Raw genomic sequence first — 15,822 nt, 5'->3', positions numbered from 1 at the left:
ATTATGAATGATGCTTATGGTTAAGGAGCCAATCCAGCTGAGTTTTAAAACGTGTCAGGGTTGTCACGTGATCTCGTCAACCCCTCGCCGAGTGACGTTCTTCCTTTAAAATCATTTTACATTCTTTTAAAATATTCTTATTATTGTTTGGACTCGTTACTAGCTTGAATGTGTGAATATTTACCTGGCAAAAAATAATGATAAAAGTGGCACCTCGTCACCGACTGTCATGGTTTCCTGACCTCAATGTCCCTCCCCTTCTGTGACGTCTACTTCCCCTGTGTGTGGCCTCCTGCCATAGTTTTTCAATGCCGGGCAAGATGGCGGCCACACAGACGAGGTGTTATTGCCAGTGGTCATAAAGGGGGCATTTTTATTCAACAATTCGGAACTGAGTCAGACGTCACTGTATGCTAATTCCCCGCCGCGACGCCTATTTTGGGGGCTCATTTTTGCCGTTGTTTTTTTTTTTCCTTTGAAAAACATTTTGATCCACCGCAACATGTTCACGTTGTAGCTCGCGGAGAGCAAGTCTACCAGCTAGTCTCGCTCGCTAGCCGCAACCCCAAGCCGCCGTCAAGTGGAGAATGGGCGAAAAGCTGGAGCTGAGGCTCAAATCGCCGGTTGGAGCAGAAGCCGCTGGCTACCCGTGGCCCTTACCGGTTTACGTAAGTGTTATTATTCGTTAACGCGCTGTGGAATAGAGCTTGTGTATTTGTATTCTGTATGTTTTGGCTTTGTTACCTAGCCCCCCTGGTGCTAGCCACTTCCGAGCTCGGGCACGCTAGTGTGGTTAGGACAGCGCCGGTGTGTCAACTCAGGACCCGGGCACACGTTCACCTTGTTTCACCTTACCTCTTAATGTTGTCACGTCGATTAGAGCAATGGTTCTAAAACTGCAATCGAAGAGTCGTAAATGATGAATCATTTGGAATATATGCAATGTATTTTCTGAGTGTATGGGGCACTAATAAAACATAGTCAACCAGTAACTCCTTCCTGCCTCAGCTATGACCCAATTCAAAAGCTCTGTTATTATGGGGAAATATCCCATAAATCTGTCACCCCTGCATGCAGCAATTGTAGTTGTCTCGCGTTGTTTTCTCATGTACAGTTGAGGCAAGGCAGCAAATGCACTTGAACCAGCAACTCGATGAGGTTTCTCAACTGACAGAAAAACATGAACAGTGGTTGCATGCTCTTGTCGTCTTTTTAATACGTTGCTGAGGTGTCTGATCGGGACTAATGGGCAGAAATCAAGTGACTCGGGTGCTAAAGAAAATGTGAGGGTCATTCTTAGCACTGTTGTCCAACACCTGACAGCTTTAGAATACATTAAAGGAGTGCCTTGATTGTCTGTTTGTGTGTCCTCCAATGTTTGTGTCATCAAAGTACAAATTCGTATGCTGCTCCATGGCAGTAAATGCAGGCACATACATTTGTTTTTCCTCGCTAAGACTGAACATCTGTTAGTACTTACTGTAACGCATACCTTATAGCGGCACGTGGCCACAGTGGCAAGGCTGTTTTTGTCCTGAAGGCTGGATTTACACTGTATGGTTCAAGTATTCACAATTCCCTTTTAACGCCTATATCTTTTTTTTTACTGTCTATTACCACGCGCATTATTAAAATGACACACTCATTCTATATTTACTGTCGATAAATATATTTTCTTATCACATCTGCCTTTTGGCCAAAGCCAAACAGCACTCAAGTGTGTGTGTGTGTGTGTGTGTGTGTGTGTGTGTGTGTGTGTGTGTGTGTGTGTGTGTGTGTGTGTGTGTGTCTGTCGTATCTGATAGTAATCAGATAGTTATCCACATTTGGAAGAGGCTCCCTTCCCATCTAAAGCTATCCAACTCCATGCATTTTTTTTTCTATTTACATGACCTTGACGTCAAAGCTCCAGCGATTGAATATTTTTCGAATAAAGTATTTATCCTTCCAATGATCCCGTAATTAATGTAGTCGAATAAAATTTTTTTCATTATTAAACACATGCTACCATTTAAGTTTTATTTTTGTTCCGTTAGTTGCCGTCTTCACATAATCAAATTATTTGATATGTTCGATTAATTGTCACCTCATTGCAGTATAAATTGAGGCCAAGACTCATGGTGTTGACATTAAGTGGTAACTTGGTCTCTCGTGCTTTCACTGATCATCAAGCTTCCAAAGACTCGATGCCGGTAGTTGGTGTGCTACTGTCTAGGACCCCTGAAGAGGCGGAAACGAAAGTGGTGTCGTATCGTCTTAGTGAGACTCATGAACTGAACCGTGTTTCTATTCTGTTGTGATTGCGGTGAGACAGTAAGGAGTGAAAAAAAAAAAACGGTGGAAATTCTCAGAATACCCGTGGGTGGTTTCTTTTCTGTAAGTTTCCTCTCCGGCAACATTAAGTACGGAAATAGAGTCGTCGCAGTCACAGCCACTCCGGGCTGCGCTTGGGTGTAAATGTTGACCCTCCCTTTTTACGCTCCTGATAACACTCTGCCAACTGCCTCGACGAGCTCGCGCGTTTCCTTTTGTTGTGGTCCGCATGGCTACACGCACAAGAACAGGCATGGCAGGAATTGGCGATACGCTTGGGCCTGTGTCATGTCACTGAAGCACACCGAGGGGCACGACTTCCTCTCTCCTCCCTATGTCCATATGGTCCAAACTACAGAGGGCTGGATGGAAGTAGCAGTCGCATTCCTACGTTCTGTTTTAAATGTCAGCTTATAGCAATCAATTCCACTCCATGACTGATGATTGCATCACTCTCACCCACATTGCATAGGAGCAGTGTTGAAAACGTTTCCACACACACACACACACACACACACACACACACACACACACACACACACACACACACACACACACACACACACACACACACTCACACAACAAGACTACTGTGTTGTAGTACAAGGCGCGCGTGCGCTTATCAACTGCTCTGGATGCCCACACACAATGACATCACATTGACAGAATTCATTGTTCGAGCCACTTTTACGTATTTGAGCAATTACCATCGTAAGAATGCAATGTAAGTGGGCTGCTTTCTGGACCCGAAAATCATCTATAAATCCATTTTCTCTAGTGTTTGTTCTCTTTTGGGTCACGGGCGAGAGGCAAAGTGAAAATCTTTTCCCCAATGTCATGCGTGACTGCGGTTTCTCAAAGTTGCATGCGACTTTTGAGGCCTAAACAAGGCTCACCGTCCAAATTCCTCGACTTTTCCCTGAGAGATTTTCCTGTGAAAATGGGGACAAATGGCAGCCAGTGGCCATGTTGTCCCTTTGAGGCAAGAATTTCAATTCAGTTCAGTTAAACACACAGAGCAAAGAAAAGGTCTTTTCGGGACAAGGCGTGCGCTATCGGTCGCTGTGGAGATGACAACGCATGAAATGATGACTTCATTGTGCCCCGAAGGCTGAATGAGTCTGTCTGTCGTCCTCCATGCCGCCCGTCACCCTCGCGTCCTGTTGATTTTTGCATGACTGTGCTCACAGTATACAGTGAGTTGAGAGCACGTCTCCCTTTTATTTTTAGCCTCGGCTCTTAGTTGCTGCGTGCCCGTTCTGTGCGATCACGTGACTTCCCTCATGTGGCAACCCGCACGCATACCGAGCATTTTATATGTATTTGTGTCGTCGCGAAAGGGTGTTAGCGCGTTGGGGTTGGGACGGGGGGGTGGACTTAGCTGCGAGATAGCTCGTAGTTGTGTTGAGAATTTACTGCGCTGACAGGAATCGCCTTTCCTGTGCGCGTTTGAATGTGCGCGCCCGCAGCTTGTGGAGTGTTGGCGGGAAGTATTGCGCGGGAATCCGCAGCGTGTGAGCTGTTAGCTCAGGCTGCAGAACAGCTGACAAATAGCCGGTTTTTCCCTCCGCGCCCACCAGCCTGGCCGTCCTCTCCGCTTCCCTGCACTCCTCCGCCTCTCCTTGCTTTCACTTTCAACCCCCCCCCCCCACACACACACACACACACCTCTCGCTGCCACCTCACTTGTCTTTTCTCACTTTCTCCTTCCCTGCGTTCCCCTTCGACCAGAGGCACTCCCTTGGACGCGCACCGCCGTGTGAGTAGGGAAAGTGGGTCAGTGGGTCATCTCAGGCTCACGCTGCAACTTGAGCGCCCCGTCGCTCCCGCGCACTGCAGTCAAGATTGCCATCTAGCCCTGCAGATGATTCCATTTTATTCAGGATGTCTGAGGACACCGAGCTGCTATTTTAAACCAAATGAAGGAAAGATTAGCCGGCGAGAAGTTTATCCCGCAGGAAACAACGGAAATCAAACCCGTTCGGTTTCAGAGTCAGACTCGCCATCAGAGCGCCTTTTGCTAATTGTACAGACAGTGTTTTTCCATTCTCAACTGTCGTAAGTGAAAGTATGTAAGTCGTCTGACTTAAAAAAAAATGCACTCAAGCTTTCCAAGTTGTGCAACTTCAGAGGCCTGTTTTGAGGGGCGTTCGGTCACTTTTCCGTTGTGCGTTTTTGCTTTCTTTTTCAATTCATATATATCTAGGACTGAAACTCAAAAATAAAGTAGATACAAGCATTATTAGAGATCTGATGCGGAGGCATGAACACACTTTTGCAGTATGCTAACTATATGAACATCACTATCCCAGCTCACATGTGCCGTTTTAAAAAGCTTCTCCTAGCATACGACAACAACTTGATAGCACGGTCCCAATACCATTATTGTCGCAAATTTTTTGTTGTAACATTTTTGAGAGTATGCAGAGGCTGTGTGACAATTACACCAGGACACCGTCCAGTCACCTGCGTTTTTATGTATTTGTTTGTTTGTTTGTTTGTTTGTTTGTTTTTTAACTGTAATACATGTGTTCAACCCTTTCAGGGACAACGGTTACGACAATGGACAGCTTATCAGGTTACAGGGTGCATGAAGGGGTTAAAGTAATCAATAGTTATAAATCCTCAAACCAAAATAGCCACTAAAGGTGAACTTTATCCCCTTTCTCATATTCTGTGTTGCGGTTATGTGAAACTGCACCGACACGTATTACTGGTACCCAGTCACTTTCTGAGTTGCTCTTCGAACCATAACAGAGGGGAGACACTCACTCTTCTCGCCTTGCGGCGATCCAATTTTTGCTGTTTTATATGCTAAAGCCCTCAAATCAACGTCGCTGCTACCCTTTTAGGAAAAATGTAAACATACAAGGTTTGTTTGTATCGGACGATGGTGGTTAAGACCCTCGTGTTTGACCTCATGTTCCACCGTATTAAAATAGTTGTTCTACTTGTGCTTTTCTGAGGTGTTTTTTTTTTTGTAGGTTTTTTTTTGTTTGTTTTCAGGCATCCTCCAGCATAAAAAAACAGGGTTGTGAGGTTCTTTCAAGACTGTAAATTGTCCATAGGTGTGTGAATACGCGAGGGGAATTGTTGTTTTTATATAGGTGCCTTGCGATGAGTTGGTGACCAGTCCGTGGAAAGGTCCTCTTACCTAAATTCAGCTGGGATAGGCTATAAAATGTCATTTCATTTCCTAATATGACAAGCCATGTTTGTGTTGGACTCCAAACGTTGCAGCAGGCCTCCGTGTGTCACAACTGAGAAAAGCGAGGACGGCGTTTGTAATCATGAAGTCATTTCCTATTAAGTGCCTCTCACTTTGCTTGTGAGTAATACCGTGAGGCGCATGAGTGTACGCATGTGTAATCCTGTTCCGTTACAGCTCATTTCTGCAGTGGTTTTTCGCCATTCATGTTGTTTTTTTTTTTCCTTCCCGGACTCTTATGTTCCGATTTGCCTTGACATTATAGTAATTGGCTCTTGTTTCTCTTACCAGGATAAACACCACGATGCTGCCCACGAAATCATCGAGACCATTCGGTAAGCTCTGCACCCTGACTCAACCCTCCGTTTGTTTGTGTTTTTTTTTTTTTTTTTTTTATTGCCGTGTCACTGTGTCGGGTGCATCGTTGGGTGACTAAATTGTGCGTGTTTTCTTAGGTGGGTGTGCGAGGAGATTCCAGACCTCAAGCTGGCAATGGAGAACTATGTGCTCATCGACTACGACACCAAGAGGTGAGCCTCAGAATGACAAGCACCCCACTTCAAAGCATCACTGATGGCGGCATATTGTGCATTGTAAACTCAGTGCAGCTCTGCTTACCTCTCGGCTTTGACATGACACCAGGGGCGTCGCACCTGAGAGTCGGTTAACTCGTCACCCGAATATATAAGACGTTTACCACCGTAAAATAAAACACTCAGAGTATGTCGCAAGAGTCTGAATATGAATACACAACTTTTGGTACATTTTTTTTCTCTTGCATTTTTTTTTTTGTTTTGTTTTTTTTTGGTTGTTTGTTTCTTAATACCCCTTGTTGAGGTTGGTTTCACAAAAATGTCTGGCACGGTTTCCACGCTGTTTCTGCTCTGTTTTCACCACGCAAATGCCAATATGATGTCTTTAATCTTGTGTTTTTGTTGTTGGTTTTTTTTTTGGCTGTTTTAATTGAAACAGTTATGAGAGTATGCAGAGACTGTGCGACAAATACAACAGGGCCATTGACAGCATTCACCAGCTGGTAAGCAACAAGTGAAGTCAATGCGAAATGATTACCAACTTTTCTGTCATCTAACAGATGTGGAACAGTGAACTACTCCAACTCAGCAATTTCTCCTTTTTTTTTTTTTAATCCAATATGGAACATGCCGTTGTGATCAGAGGCATGGGTTATTCATTTTTGAACTGCTGAGTTACAAGAATCATTCTTTTTCAAGTGTGGATTAAAAAAAAAAGGATTAAGAATAAGAAAACCTTTATTTGTCTCACAACGGAGAACTTCCCAATCTACAGCAGCAAAGTTATGAAAGGACGAAAGTAGAAGAACAAAAAGTGTAGGAGCTGCTGTAAAGATGCCACTCTCGCTGCACAAGTGTGACTATACTTTGGGCTAAAACATAAAAACATTAATCTGAATCAGTCAGTTGTGCTGAAGGTTTGAGAATGTCCAATGTGATTTTGATTGACTTCGGCTTGTTCATTCTCCTTACCAGCATTAAAAGGCCAACGAAGATGTTGGAAAGTCCATATGTCCCCTTTAGATGACCACAAATTGGATCACAACTGTATACAGTATTGCAGTTTACCATTACATGAAGGTTTGACAAAATGAATGTCACTTGTGTACTATGCTGAACATATTTTTATCGCGACATTTTAGACACAAGGCAGCTCGGTGTGCATACACACAACCAAAGACGGAAACACCTAAAAGCATTTTCAAGCACAACGGCTAAAGATAATTCACCAACTAAGCAGAGAAAATAGCTCATCAAAATTATAAAAAGAATGTACCTTGACAACATTGAAACACATTTAAAAAAAAGAAAAGAAACACAATTTTAGTTTGAAACATTACAATAAAATGAAATAAATCTACTCTGTCTCTCTAGTGGAAAGGGACGACTCAGCCCATGAAGTTGAACAAGCGCCCGTCCAACGGGCTGCTGCGACACATCCTCCAACAGGTGTACAACCACTCTGTGACCGACCCGGAGAAGCTGAACAACTACGAGCCCTTCTCGCCCGAGGTTTACGGCGAGACTTCCTTCGACCTGGTGGCGCAGATCATCGACGAAATGGAAATGATGGAAGACGACACCTTCGTAGACCTCGGCAGCGGTGAGCCAGACCGTACAGTGGCATGAAATCCCCAGCGCGCGAGTCCTCGAGTCCCGTTGTTTTGTCAATAAGAAGTCAAACGCTCGTCCTGTGTAGGTGTGGGGCAGGTGGTGCTGCAGGTTGCGGCAGCGACCAACTGTAAACACTACTATGGCGTTGAGAAAGCAGACATTCCAGCAACCTATGCAGAGGTAACACTCATGCGCGCACACAACTCAAAATCATTTGAAAATGGATGAATTTCAGATCAATTAGGCCAAAGATTTTCTCTTTCTTTAATTGTGGCGACAGTAGGACATTTCTTTCCCGATTAAGTCAATGTCAGGTTCATTTCAATTAATACCATGACATCTTCATGTAGCCCAAGAGTTCTCCTTTTATTCGATCATGACAAAGTTCGAGGTTTACGTCCTTCTCATAAATTCAATATACGGTAATCGAAAAGGTGCTTTGATTTGGTTAGACGGGCGTGTCAGCAAATTACAATCAGAAGGGTGCCCGTTGAGGTGCCCTGTGGTCCTTCTTCTTTGGTTATTTATGTCGTAATGTTGATATTTCTCACAGAGCATGGACAAAGAGTTTAAAAAGTGGATGAAATGGTATGGCAAGAAACACGGGGAGTACACTGTAAGTAGCTAGCGCGCGCATTTCTAAAACCAACGTCAAAAAGGGGGCGAAAGTGCTCAAGAATTTTTTCGTTTTCAGCTGGAGAGAGGAGATTTTCTGTCTGAAGAATGGAAAGAAAGGATCGCCACCACAAGGTTGACATAAAAAAAAAAAAATGAACCATTCATTGTATGAGCAAAGTTGTGAGTCATTTTCTGACTGGTGCTTCTTTCCTTCTGTCTTGCAGTATTATTTTTGTGAATAATTTTGCCTTTGGTCCAGAGGTAGATCACCAGCTGAAGGAACGTTTTGCGAACATGAAGGAAGGTTCGTACGCTGCTGAGAGATTACGTCAAGAAAACCCATACATAGCATATTAGCATATTTTTCCAAATGCTGGCTTTCCCTTTAGTGCATCATCCATCATAAAATGCCCTCGGAAATACCTCCATTTGACTCATTCTCCTCATATTTAGAACATTTAATATCCTTTTGGAGTATCTTCCATTATTGCTGTCATCATGAAGTCCACTGTCCACTTTGCACCGTGCATTTAAATTCATTCGAGTTTTATTTTTCAGGTGGAAAGATTGTATCTTCCAAACCATTTGCACCTTTGAACTTTCGAATTAACAGCCGAAACTTGAGTGGTAAGTACCTCGATTTTCTATTTATTTATTTATTTTGAACTATACATTTTAATTACCCTACTGAACAGTGATTTTTCACGGATAGCTTTGACACTCCTCTCTGTCACTTGTAGATATAGGCACAATAATGCGTGTGGTAGAGCTCTCACCACTGAGGGGTTCCGTGTCCTGGACTGGAAAGCCAGTCTCCTACTATCTGCACACCATAGACCGCACCATAGTAAGGAGAACTACTCTACACCTTGAACGGAATTCATATTCAGTCAACATCCTTTCCACCTTCAAGAACTGCTGGCAAATATGACTTTTCCTTTTTCAAATTGTGTGACTCAAGCCAATGTGTAGCGAACTCTCCAGACATGCTCCTTATTTCAATGTCTGGTCAATTTATAAGGAAATATATGCTGACATATCTCAAAGTGATGATTGATTATTCCTTTGGGTTGACATTGAGAAACAAAACAGTCAGCAATTATTTGGCAGCTGATTCTTCACTCGACATCTTCACTCAGGGCTCCTCCTCAAGCATTTTTATTTTGGTGTAACTTGTTTGTTTGTTTCTGTGTCCCCGATTTGCAGCTTGAAAACTACTTTGCTAGTCTCATCAATCCTAAACTCAGGGTAAGTCCTGATATGTGATGAAACGCCCCGCAGTAACCTATTGAAGTTTTTGTGTCAAACTCTTCCAATATCTCAATACAGGAAGAGCAAGAGGCAGCTCGACGACGTCAGCAGAAAGATATTAAGGACAGCAAAAGCAATAGCACCACACCCACCAAAACCAAGGAGCAAAACAAGGTAGCTTGTGCTGCCGTGATTGTAGCAGGACTCAAACTTTTTGTCTGCCATGGAACTGGTTTTACGTACATTTTTTGACAGAACAGACTAGAAACAAATGGGTGCAAATGATTAAAGCCACACCTCACCAATGCACTGACTGTAATTGTTTCCATTTAACAAGGCAAGACATTGACACATTGTGTTCCTGTATTTGTGGCTGTAAAAAGTCTACATGCCCGCAATTACATAAATAATGAAACCAAGACCACCATTAACATGACCTGTCATCTGTGCAACCTAATCGGAAAACAAATAGTCTTTTTAGAGCAGGGAAATGAAAATAAATGTGCACACCCTCTTTGAAAACTGGGGATTTGTCTGAGACGAGACGGCGTGTACGTGTTTGACATTTACGGGGGCGCAGACGGACGCACCTGATTTTTTCAAATTTCCTTCAAACGCCGATCAGTAAAATATAACTTTTTTTTCCCAATCTCTCCTTATGATTTGGTAACAAACGGCACAGAGACCGGTAAATGTGGCACGTTATTGAGGGTTGTAGATACAAGATAACCTATATGGAAAGTGATACGTTTGACCACTGTGTATGCATGTACAGTACCTGTATTCGGTACTCCAGCAGGACTCCTGTGGGGAGGAGGAGCAGCGCCTCCCATTGGTGTCTGTGGTCAAGCCCGCCGCCAAGCCCCGCCAAACAAAACTCTTGGCCAAGGGTCGCAAGCTGAACAACAAGAAGAGGGGTCGACCCAAGAAGGCGGCGCCGGCTATCGACAAGAAGAAGAACCAGAGCGCGTTGGATTTGCTGCATGCCAAGACCCTTTCTGCAGCGCCCCCTCAGGGTCAGAGGAACACGCAGTGCTCTGCACCCTTTTCATTTTAGTATTAAGAAGATCTATATCGTCATTTGCTCGCGTGTGTGCTTTTGAGACTGGTGTTCTTTGTGCTTGCTGTGTGCGCAGATGCATACCTGCAACCGCGGAGTCCCTTTTACCAACTACCTCCTAAGGTCCAGCACTACCCAGCCAATCAACTGCTGCTGAGCCCAACCCCTCCCGGTCTGCAACAACTGCTAGGTAAGCCGAGGAGAAAACTGGGCACCCCGACCGCGATTTCCAGCGAACTCGCAGAGAACCCTTTGGATTGATTGACGTGTCGCCGGTCTTCCAACAGACAACATCAAAGTTCAATACCTCCAGTTTATGGCCTACATGAAGACTCCTCAGTACCAATCCAATCTGCAGCAGCTTTTAGAGCAGGAGAAGGTAAAAGACTCCACTTTTTTTGTTTTGTTCTTGTATGGAAGGTACGAAGCCACACTTTTTTTTTTCAATAACCTTATTGCATTTGCAAAATAATTTCGATGAGAAATGTGCAGGATAGCCTTCTTCAAGCTGTTCTATTTGGTCCAATATTCCTGGCAGATGAGACAGCTGAATTTCTCATGAATATTTGACATGTATATGTGATTTGCTTTGCTCCGTTCTCAAATTAAATGTGATAAACGGCTTTGCAGTGATTGGTGCCATGCAGTATCTCAAGCGCTCAATGGAATCGCGTTTTGAGCCTTTGATGTCAGCTCTTACTATTACTATGAAGGCAGAATTCACCAACCATTGGACGTGGGCTGGGTTGAGACCGTTGTGAGACAGCTTTGATCTCTTACTACTGATGTGTTGAGGCAAGAATAATCATAAAAGCTGCCAAGATAAAACAGTACCCTAAATCTGACCGGATGTCGTCTTCTAGTTTCACTTGCTACGTTGACGGTTGATGCCAGTGTGGTCCAAATATGCCGCTGATGTGAAGTAGTTCAATATTACTTTTAGAATACGAATACTGAAGGCCGGTGGAGTAGCCTGCGTGATGTTTCCAAAGTCATCCTCGGCGAAATTGTGCTTCAAACGGCTACTGCACTCAATCCACAAAGTGCATACAAACTTAAACCAGACTCAACAAAATCAATTTTGATGGCAGGGGACCTTCAACTCATGTTTTGATCTCTAGTAGTTCACGGGTTAACTGTTTGTCCATCTTTAAAGTCCTGTGCCTTGGCTTTTGTCTTCAGCAAAAACACAGGGATTTGTCCATGCAGGCAGAGCAGCTCCATTCCATCTGTCAGTCTCATAAGGACAAGATCAAAGGTCTCTTTCAGACCAAACTGGATGAGGTGAGTGCTACCCGTGTTTAAAATGGCAGGAAAAGGAAAAACCAACCACCTGTGTCGTTAGTGGAATACCACAGTCAGTGGTTCGATATCTTGTATTCATTCATTACCTTCGATCACATCCCATTTTTCAAATCTACGGTAGGTTTGCCATTGAAACCAATTATAATTGGAATAATTTGTTCCAGACTCTAAACTGTCTTGGTCATAAAACCGAACCTTTTCGCATTTTAGTCCTAGACGTCATGATAGCTAACCAATCTACTATAAATAGATTGGAAACATTCATTATAATTGGACTTTTTAGGTGTATTTTTTGTGGTGTTTTTCCTGAAACATTTGGTCAATCTCCAAATATTACAAGCTTTAACTCGCCCGACCTTCAAGGTACCGTTGTGTTGTGTAGTTTCTTGGTCGCAAGTACATGACGCAGATGCGTCACAGTGTCGCCATCAAGGACGCTCTTGTCTGACATGTTGAAAAGTGATCATGTTTTTGTCGGGGGGGATTAGCTGGGAGTGAAAGCTCTCACTGTGGAGGACCTGCTGCAGGCCCAGAAGGAGATATCGTCCCACAACCATCAGTTGAAAGAGCAGACCAAACAGCTTGAGAGAGACATGGCTTTACTTCGAGATCACAGCGTGCTGCTGGTGAGACACCGCTGCTGCTGCCAAGTTGCTTTCAACGTGTCGTTTCAAGTATACGGGTTGGAACAGGTCGGGCTTCTGCGCAAACACAGCAGTATGCCTCACCAGTGTCAAGAAATTGAATATCGGATTTAAATCAGAATTGGTCATTTTTTTGCCTTCAGTGTAAAACCCATCCCAAAAAAGTATTGTATGGTTTTTGGTATTGAGGCGAGTTTAAACCGAGTTTGGGTTCCAGCTAAAGTCTCGATGTGAGGAGCTGAAGTTGGATTGGGGCTCTTTGTGTCTGGAGAGTCTGCTGAAAGAGAAGCTGGCCCTGCGGAGACAAATCTCTGAGAAGCAGAGACACTGCTTAGAGCTGCAGGTAGGTCTCCCTTGTCTCCCCGTTTTGAGCAAAATCAACCTTTTTTTATGTCAGCATCATAGTGATACATTCCAGGACTATTGAAGCATGTCGAGGTTCCCTCTGGTGTTTATAGATTAGCATTGTGGAGCTGGAAAAAAGTCAGAGGCAACAGGAGCTGCTTCAACTCAAATCATACAGCCCTCACGAGGGCTCCCCTTTCCGCAAGAACCCGGAATCCCGTTCGTCCGCCGACGTGGACGCCCCCAAGTTCGGCCTGCCCTCAGTCCCAACTCTCAACGGCATAAGCCCAGACCGCTCTATCAACGGTACCGGCTCGCCCTCTTTGGAGCGCGGGAACACCAAGACGGAGGTTCTTTCACGCTATCTGCCAATCTCTCCCGACCACGAAGCTGCTGCAGCCATGCCCGAGGCTCGACAGAGGCAGCACGTCTCCCACGCTCTTCCCGACTACACGCGCTTCTCCCCCGCTAAAATTGCCTTGCGCAGGCACCTCAACCAGGAACCCACAACCGCGGGCCACTTGAGAGGCCCCGGGCCTCCCACACACAGGTGTGCGAAGCCGCTAAAAGCTCCTGAAGCTTGGTGATTTGTTGTCACAGTATCAATATGTTCTATTTCAGAGGGGAAATGGGCGGCGTTAACTCTCCTCTCGGAGCCAAGCAGGGCAGCCCATCTCCTCATGCGTTGGATGCTCAGAATACACCGAAAAGCACTGAGAGGGTAATTGATTTTTCGTTATGCGTCATGTGAGATGGTCTTCTGGTTTCTAAAGAGTCATTTTCCCTTCAGGGTGGAAAGGAGAAGAGTCCATCTGTTCAGGCAGACAACAGTATCACAAGCCTTCCAATAAGTATTCCGCTGAGCACTGTTCACCCAAGCAAACTTCCAGTCAGCATTCCACTCGCCAGTGTGGTGCTACCCAGTCGGGCTGAGAGACTGGTGAGTATTTTCAACACCCTGAAAGGTTTCGCCTTTTATTTGGCATCACCATATGCTGTTTTCTTTTGTGCATTGTTGCAGAGAAGTACTCCTAGTCCTGTCTCTCAGGCCTGTCAAACCAATGGTAAGGAACTTCTGAACGTTTAATTTGATTCCAAAACAGCCCTGGGAATAGACCTTGATGAATTGTTTCCCACCGGGTTATACAGAGACTTCTCGGTTTACAACATCCCCGACATCCGACGCCCAGAGGTCACGAGTGGTGTGCAATGTACTAGTTTGCGCTGCGGCCTAAAAATGTTGTCACAAGATCAGAAGAAGGCCCCTCTCCGTTAGGGCTTTTTCATTTTATTATTTTAGATTTGTGGCATAGATTTGTTTTATGATATTGTCAATGAAATTATATTCACAGCGCTTCATTTTTTTTTCCACATTATATGTTGCAGCCTTGTTTATGGCGCTGGTCGGGTCAGGTGTCTCTCAACCTGAAGGTTCAATCTTGAGCTCCTGTTACCAGGGCAATACGCAACCCCAGTTGCTCCTGATGTTGCGGCACCATTCGGTAATTCGGAGAAATTGTTTAAAGTGCTTTGAATGTAGCACTATACAAGTGAAAGCACGGGCCCAGAATTGATCGAATCGCCTGAACTGAGCTCTCTGATCATGAGAGAGATTCCAGGATGAAAACCAGTTTCCGAGCCGTCTAAACGTCGTCGGTCAAAGGTGACATTTGGATTTATCTTTGAGCAGGATAATGAGTCTAAGTAACGTCAGGACAATTCTGAATGTCCTGGAGGTGGGCCAGCAAAAGCCCTGTAAATGGCTGCGCGCCAACACCCTCCAGGTAGTGCCAAGCATGTGGCATCAAAAAGACTTGAAACTGTCATCGCTGCCAATGGTGCAGCAACAGAAGTACTGGATTGAGCGAAGGCTGTGTATATTTATGTTCATGGGATTTCTTTGTTTTTTGTTTTTTAGGTAGTGCCAAGCATGTGGCATCAAAAAGACTTGAATCTGTCATCGCTGCCAATGGTCCAGCAACAGAAGTACTGTATTGAGCGAAGGATGTGTATATTTTTGTTCATGGGATGTCTTTGTTTTTTGAATTTCTAATTCATTTGCAACAAATTCAAAATCTGTTTTTCTTGCCCTTATGGTCTATTGTGTGTCGAATTCTGTGGAGGAGAAACTTCATTTATTCCAATTTTAGAAACAACAAAACTGGAACATGTACGATGTGGAAAGAGGCTGTGAATACGTTCCCAATGCCCTTCGTGTTCTTTAGCAAATTGTTGAAAATAATGAACCAAATGACTGCTCTATGTGGAGCACCTACACTGTAATTGGGCTTCATTATCTTTGTTGTTCACTGTAGGATATTCATCTAGCTCAGGGCTCATGAATGGAGGTCCCCACTCAGAGGAACAAAATGGTGCTTCTTCATCGCCTCCACACGCAAACACACCCTTGGCGGGACCCATGAGCAGAGGAGGTCCAATCCAGAGCCCCCCACTCAGCACCGGAGGGGTTCTTCATTATGCAGACGGACCCCCAAGGATTCTTTCCGAAGATGGCCAGGAACGCCAACAGACCGAGTCCGACACTGAGCCCCAGGACAATGAACTGCGGAGGAGAATTTTTTTCTCCTCCTCTTCCTCCTCCTCGTCTTCGTCATCGGGCAGTGGCGGATTGCGCCTCCACCACCACACCGGCAGCTCGACCAAGCAGGGATACCACAGTAACCACGGAAACCACAACCACCAGTCGCCCGGCACGCAGCGCGCGCACACGCCCCCCACGCACGGCCTCGCTCCTCAAGAAGGACGCAAACGGGGGCGGCGGAAGCGCGTCTCTACAGGGACTATCGCAACCGGCGGCTCACCAAAGAGGAGGACCTTTCCCGGCGTCAGTGCGAACAACCACTCCTCCGGGTCCCCGCTCAACATCAATTCCATGGTTCGTCTCCCCCCCGACAAACATTTGCCACCCCC

The 15,822-nt window shown here is 44.9% G+C and overlaps 1 protein-coding gene across 8 annotated transcripts in view; it reads left to right on the top strand.

Moving 5' to 3' along the window:
- Positions 1-287: 287 nt before the first annotated feature.
- Positions 288-15,822, top strand: part of dot1l (DOT1-like histone H3K79 methyltransferase) — a 22,282-nt gene continuing 6,747 nt past the window's right edge. For 5 of the 8 annotated variants that reach the window (XR_002171338.1, XM_019896890.1, XM_019896889.1 and 2 more), the window contains exons 1-24: positions 288-668; positions 5,813-5,856; positions 5,977-6,051; positions 6,494-6,557; positions 7,429-7,657; positions 7,754-7,848; positions 8,222-8,284; positions 8,363-8,418; positions 8,511-8,590; positions 8,845-8,913; positions 9,027-9,133; positions 9,493-9,534; positions 9,616-9,711; positions 10,313-10,553; positions 10,674-10,787; positions 10,885-10,976; positions 11,780-11,881; positions 12,391-12,528; positions 12,764-12,889; positions 13,005-13,441; positions 13,513-13,612; positions 13,682-13,831; positions 13,913-13,955; positions 15,207-15,787. Coding sequence is in view for 7 of the 8 variants with exons in the window: in XM_019896890.1 (XP_019752449.1) it covers positions 588-668; positions 5,813-5,856; positions 5,977-6,051; positions 6,494-6,557; positions 7,429-7,657; positions 7,754-7,848; positions 8,222-8,284; positions 8,363-8,418; positions 8,511-8,590; positions 8,845-8,913; positions 9,027-9,133; positions 9,493-9,534; positions 9,616-9,711; positions 10,313-10,553; positions 10,674-10,787; positions 10,885-10,976; positions 11,780-11,881; positions 12,391-12,528; positions 12,764-12,889; positions 13,005-13,441; positions 13,513-13,612; positions 13,682-13,831; positions 13,913-13,955; positions 15,207-15,787 (3,225 nt within the window). In the remaining variant the exon portion in view is untranslated. The remainder of the gene's footprint in view (positions 669-5,812; positions 5,857-5,976; positions 6,052-6,493; positions 6,558-7,428; positions 7,658-7,753; positions 7,849-8,221; positions 8,285-8,362; positions 8,419-8,510; positions 8,591-8,844; positions 8,914-9,026; positions 9,134-9,492; positions 9,535-9,615; positions 9,712-10,312; positions 10,554-10,673; positions 10,788-10,884; positions 10,977-11,779; positions 11,882-12,390; positions 12,529-12,763; positions 12,890-13,004; positions 13,442-13,512; positions 13,613-13,681; positions 13,832-13,912; positions 13,956-15,206; positions 15,788-15,822) is intronic. The other 3 variants (XM_019896888.1, XM_019896887.1, XM_019896886.1) reach the window with 3 other exon arrangements.

Source organism: Hippocampus comes, unplaced genomic scaffold (assembly GCF_001891065.2).
Source record: "Hippocampus comes isolate QL1 unplaced genomic scaffold, H_comes_QL1_v1.1 scaffold22, whole genome shotgun sequence".
Taxonomy (NCBI): domain Eukaryota; kingdom Metazoa; phylum Chordata; class Actinopteri; order Syngnathiformes; family Syngnathidae; genus Hippocampus; species Hippocampus comes.
The sequence above is the reverse complement of the archived record's forward strand: the minus strand, read 5'-3'. Positions and strand labels throughout refer to the sequence as shown.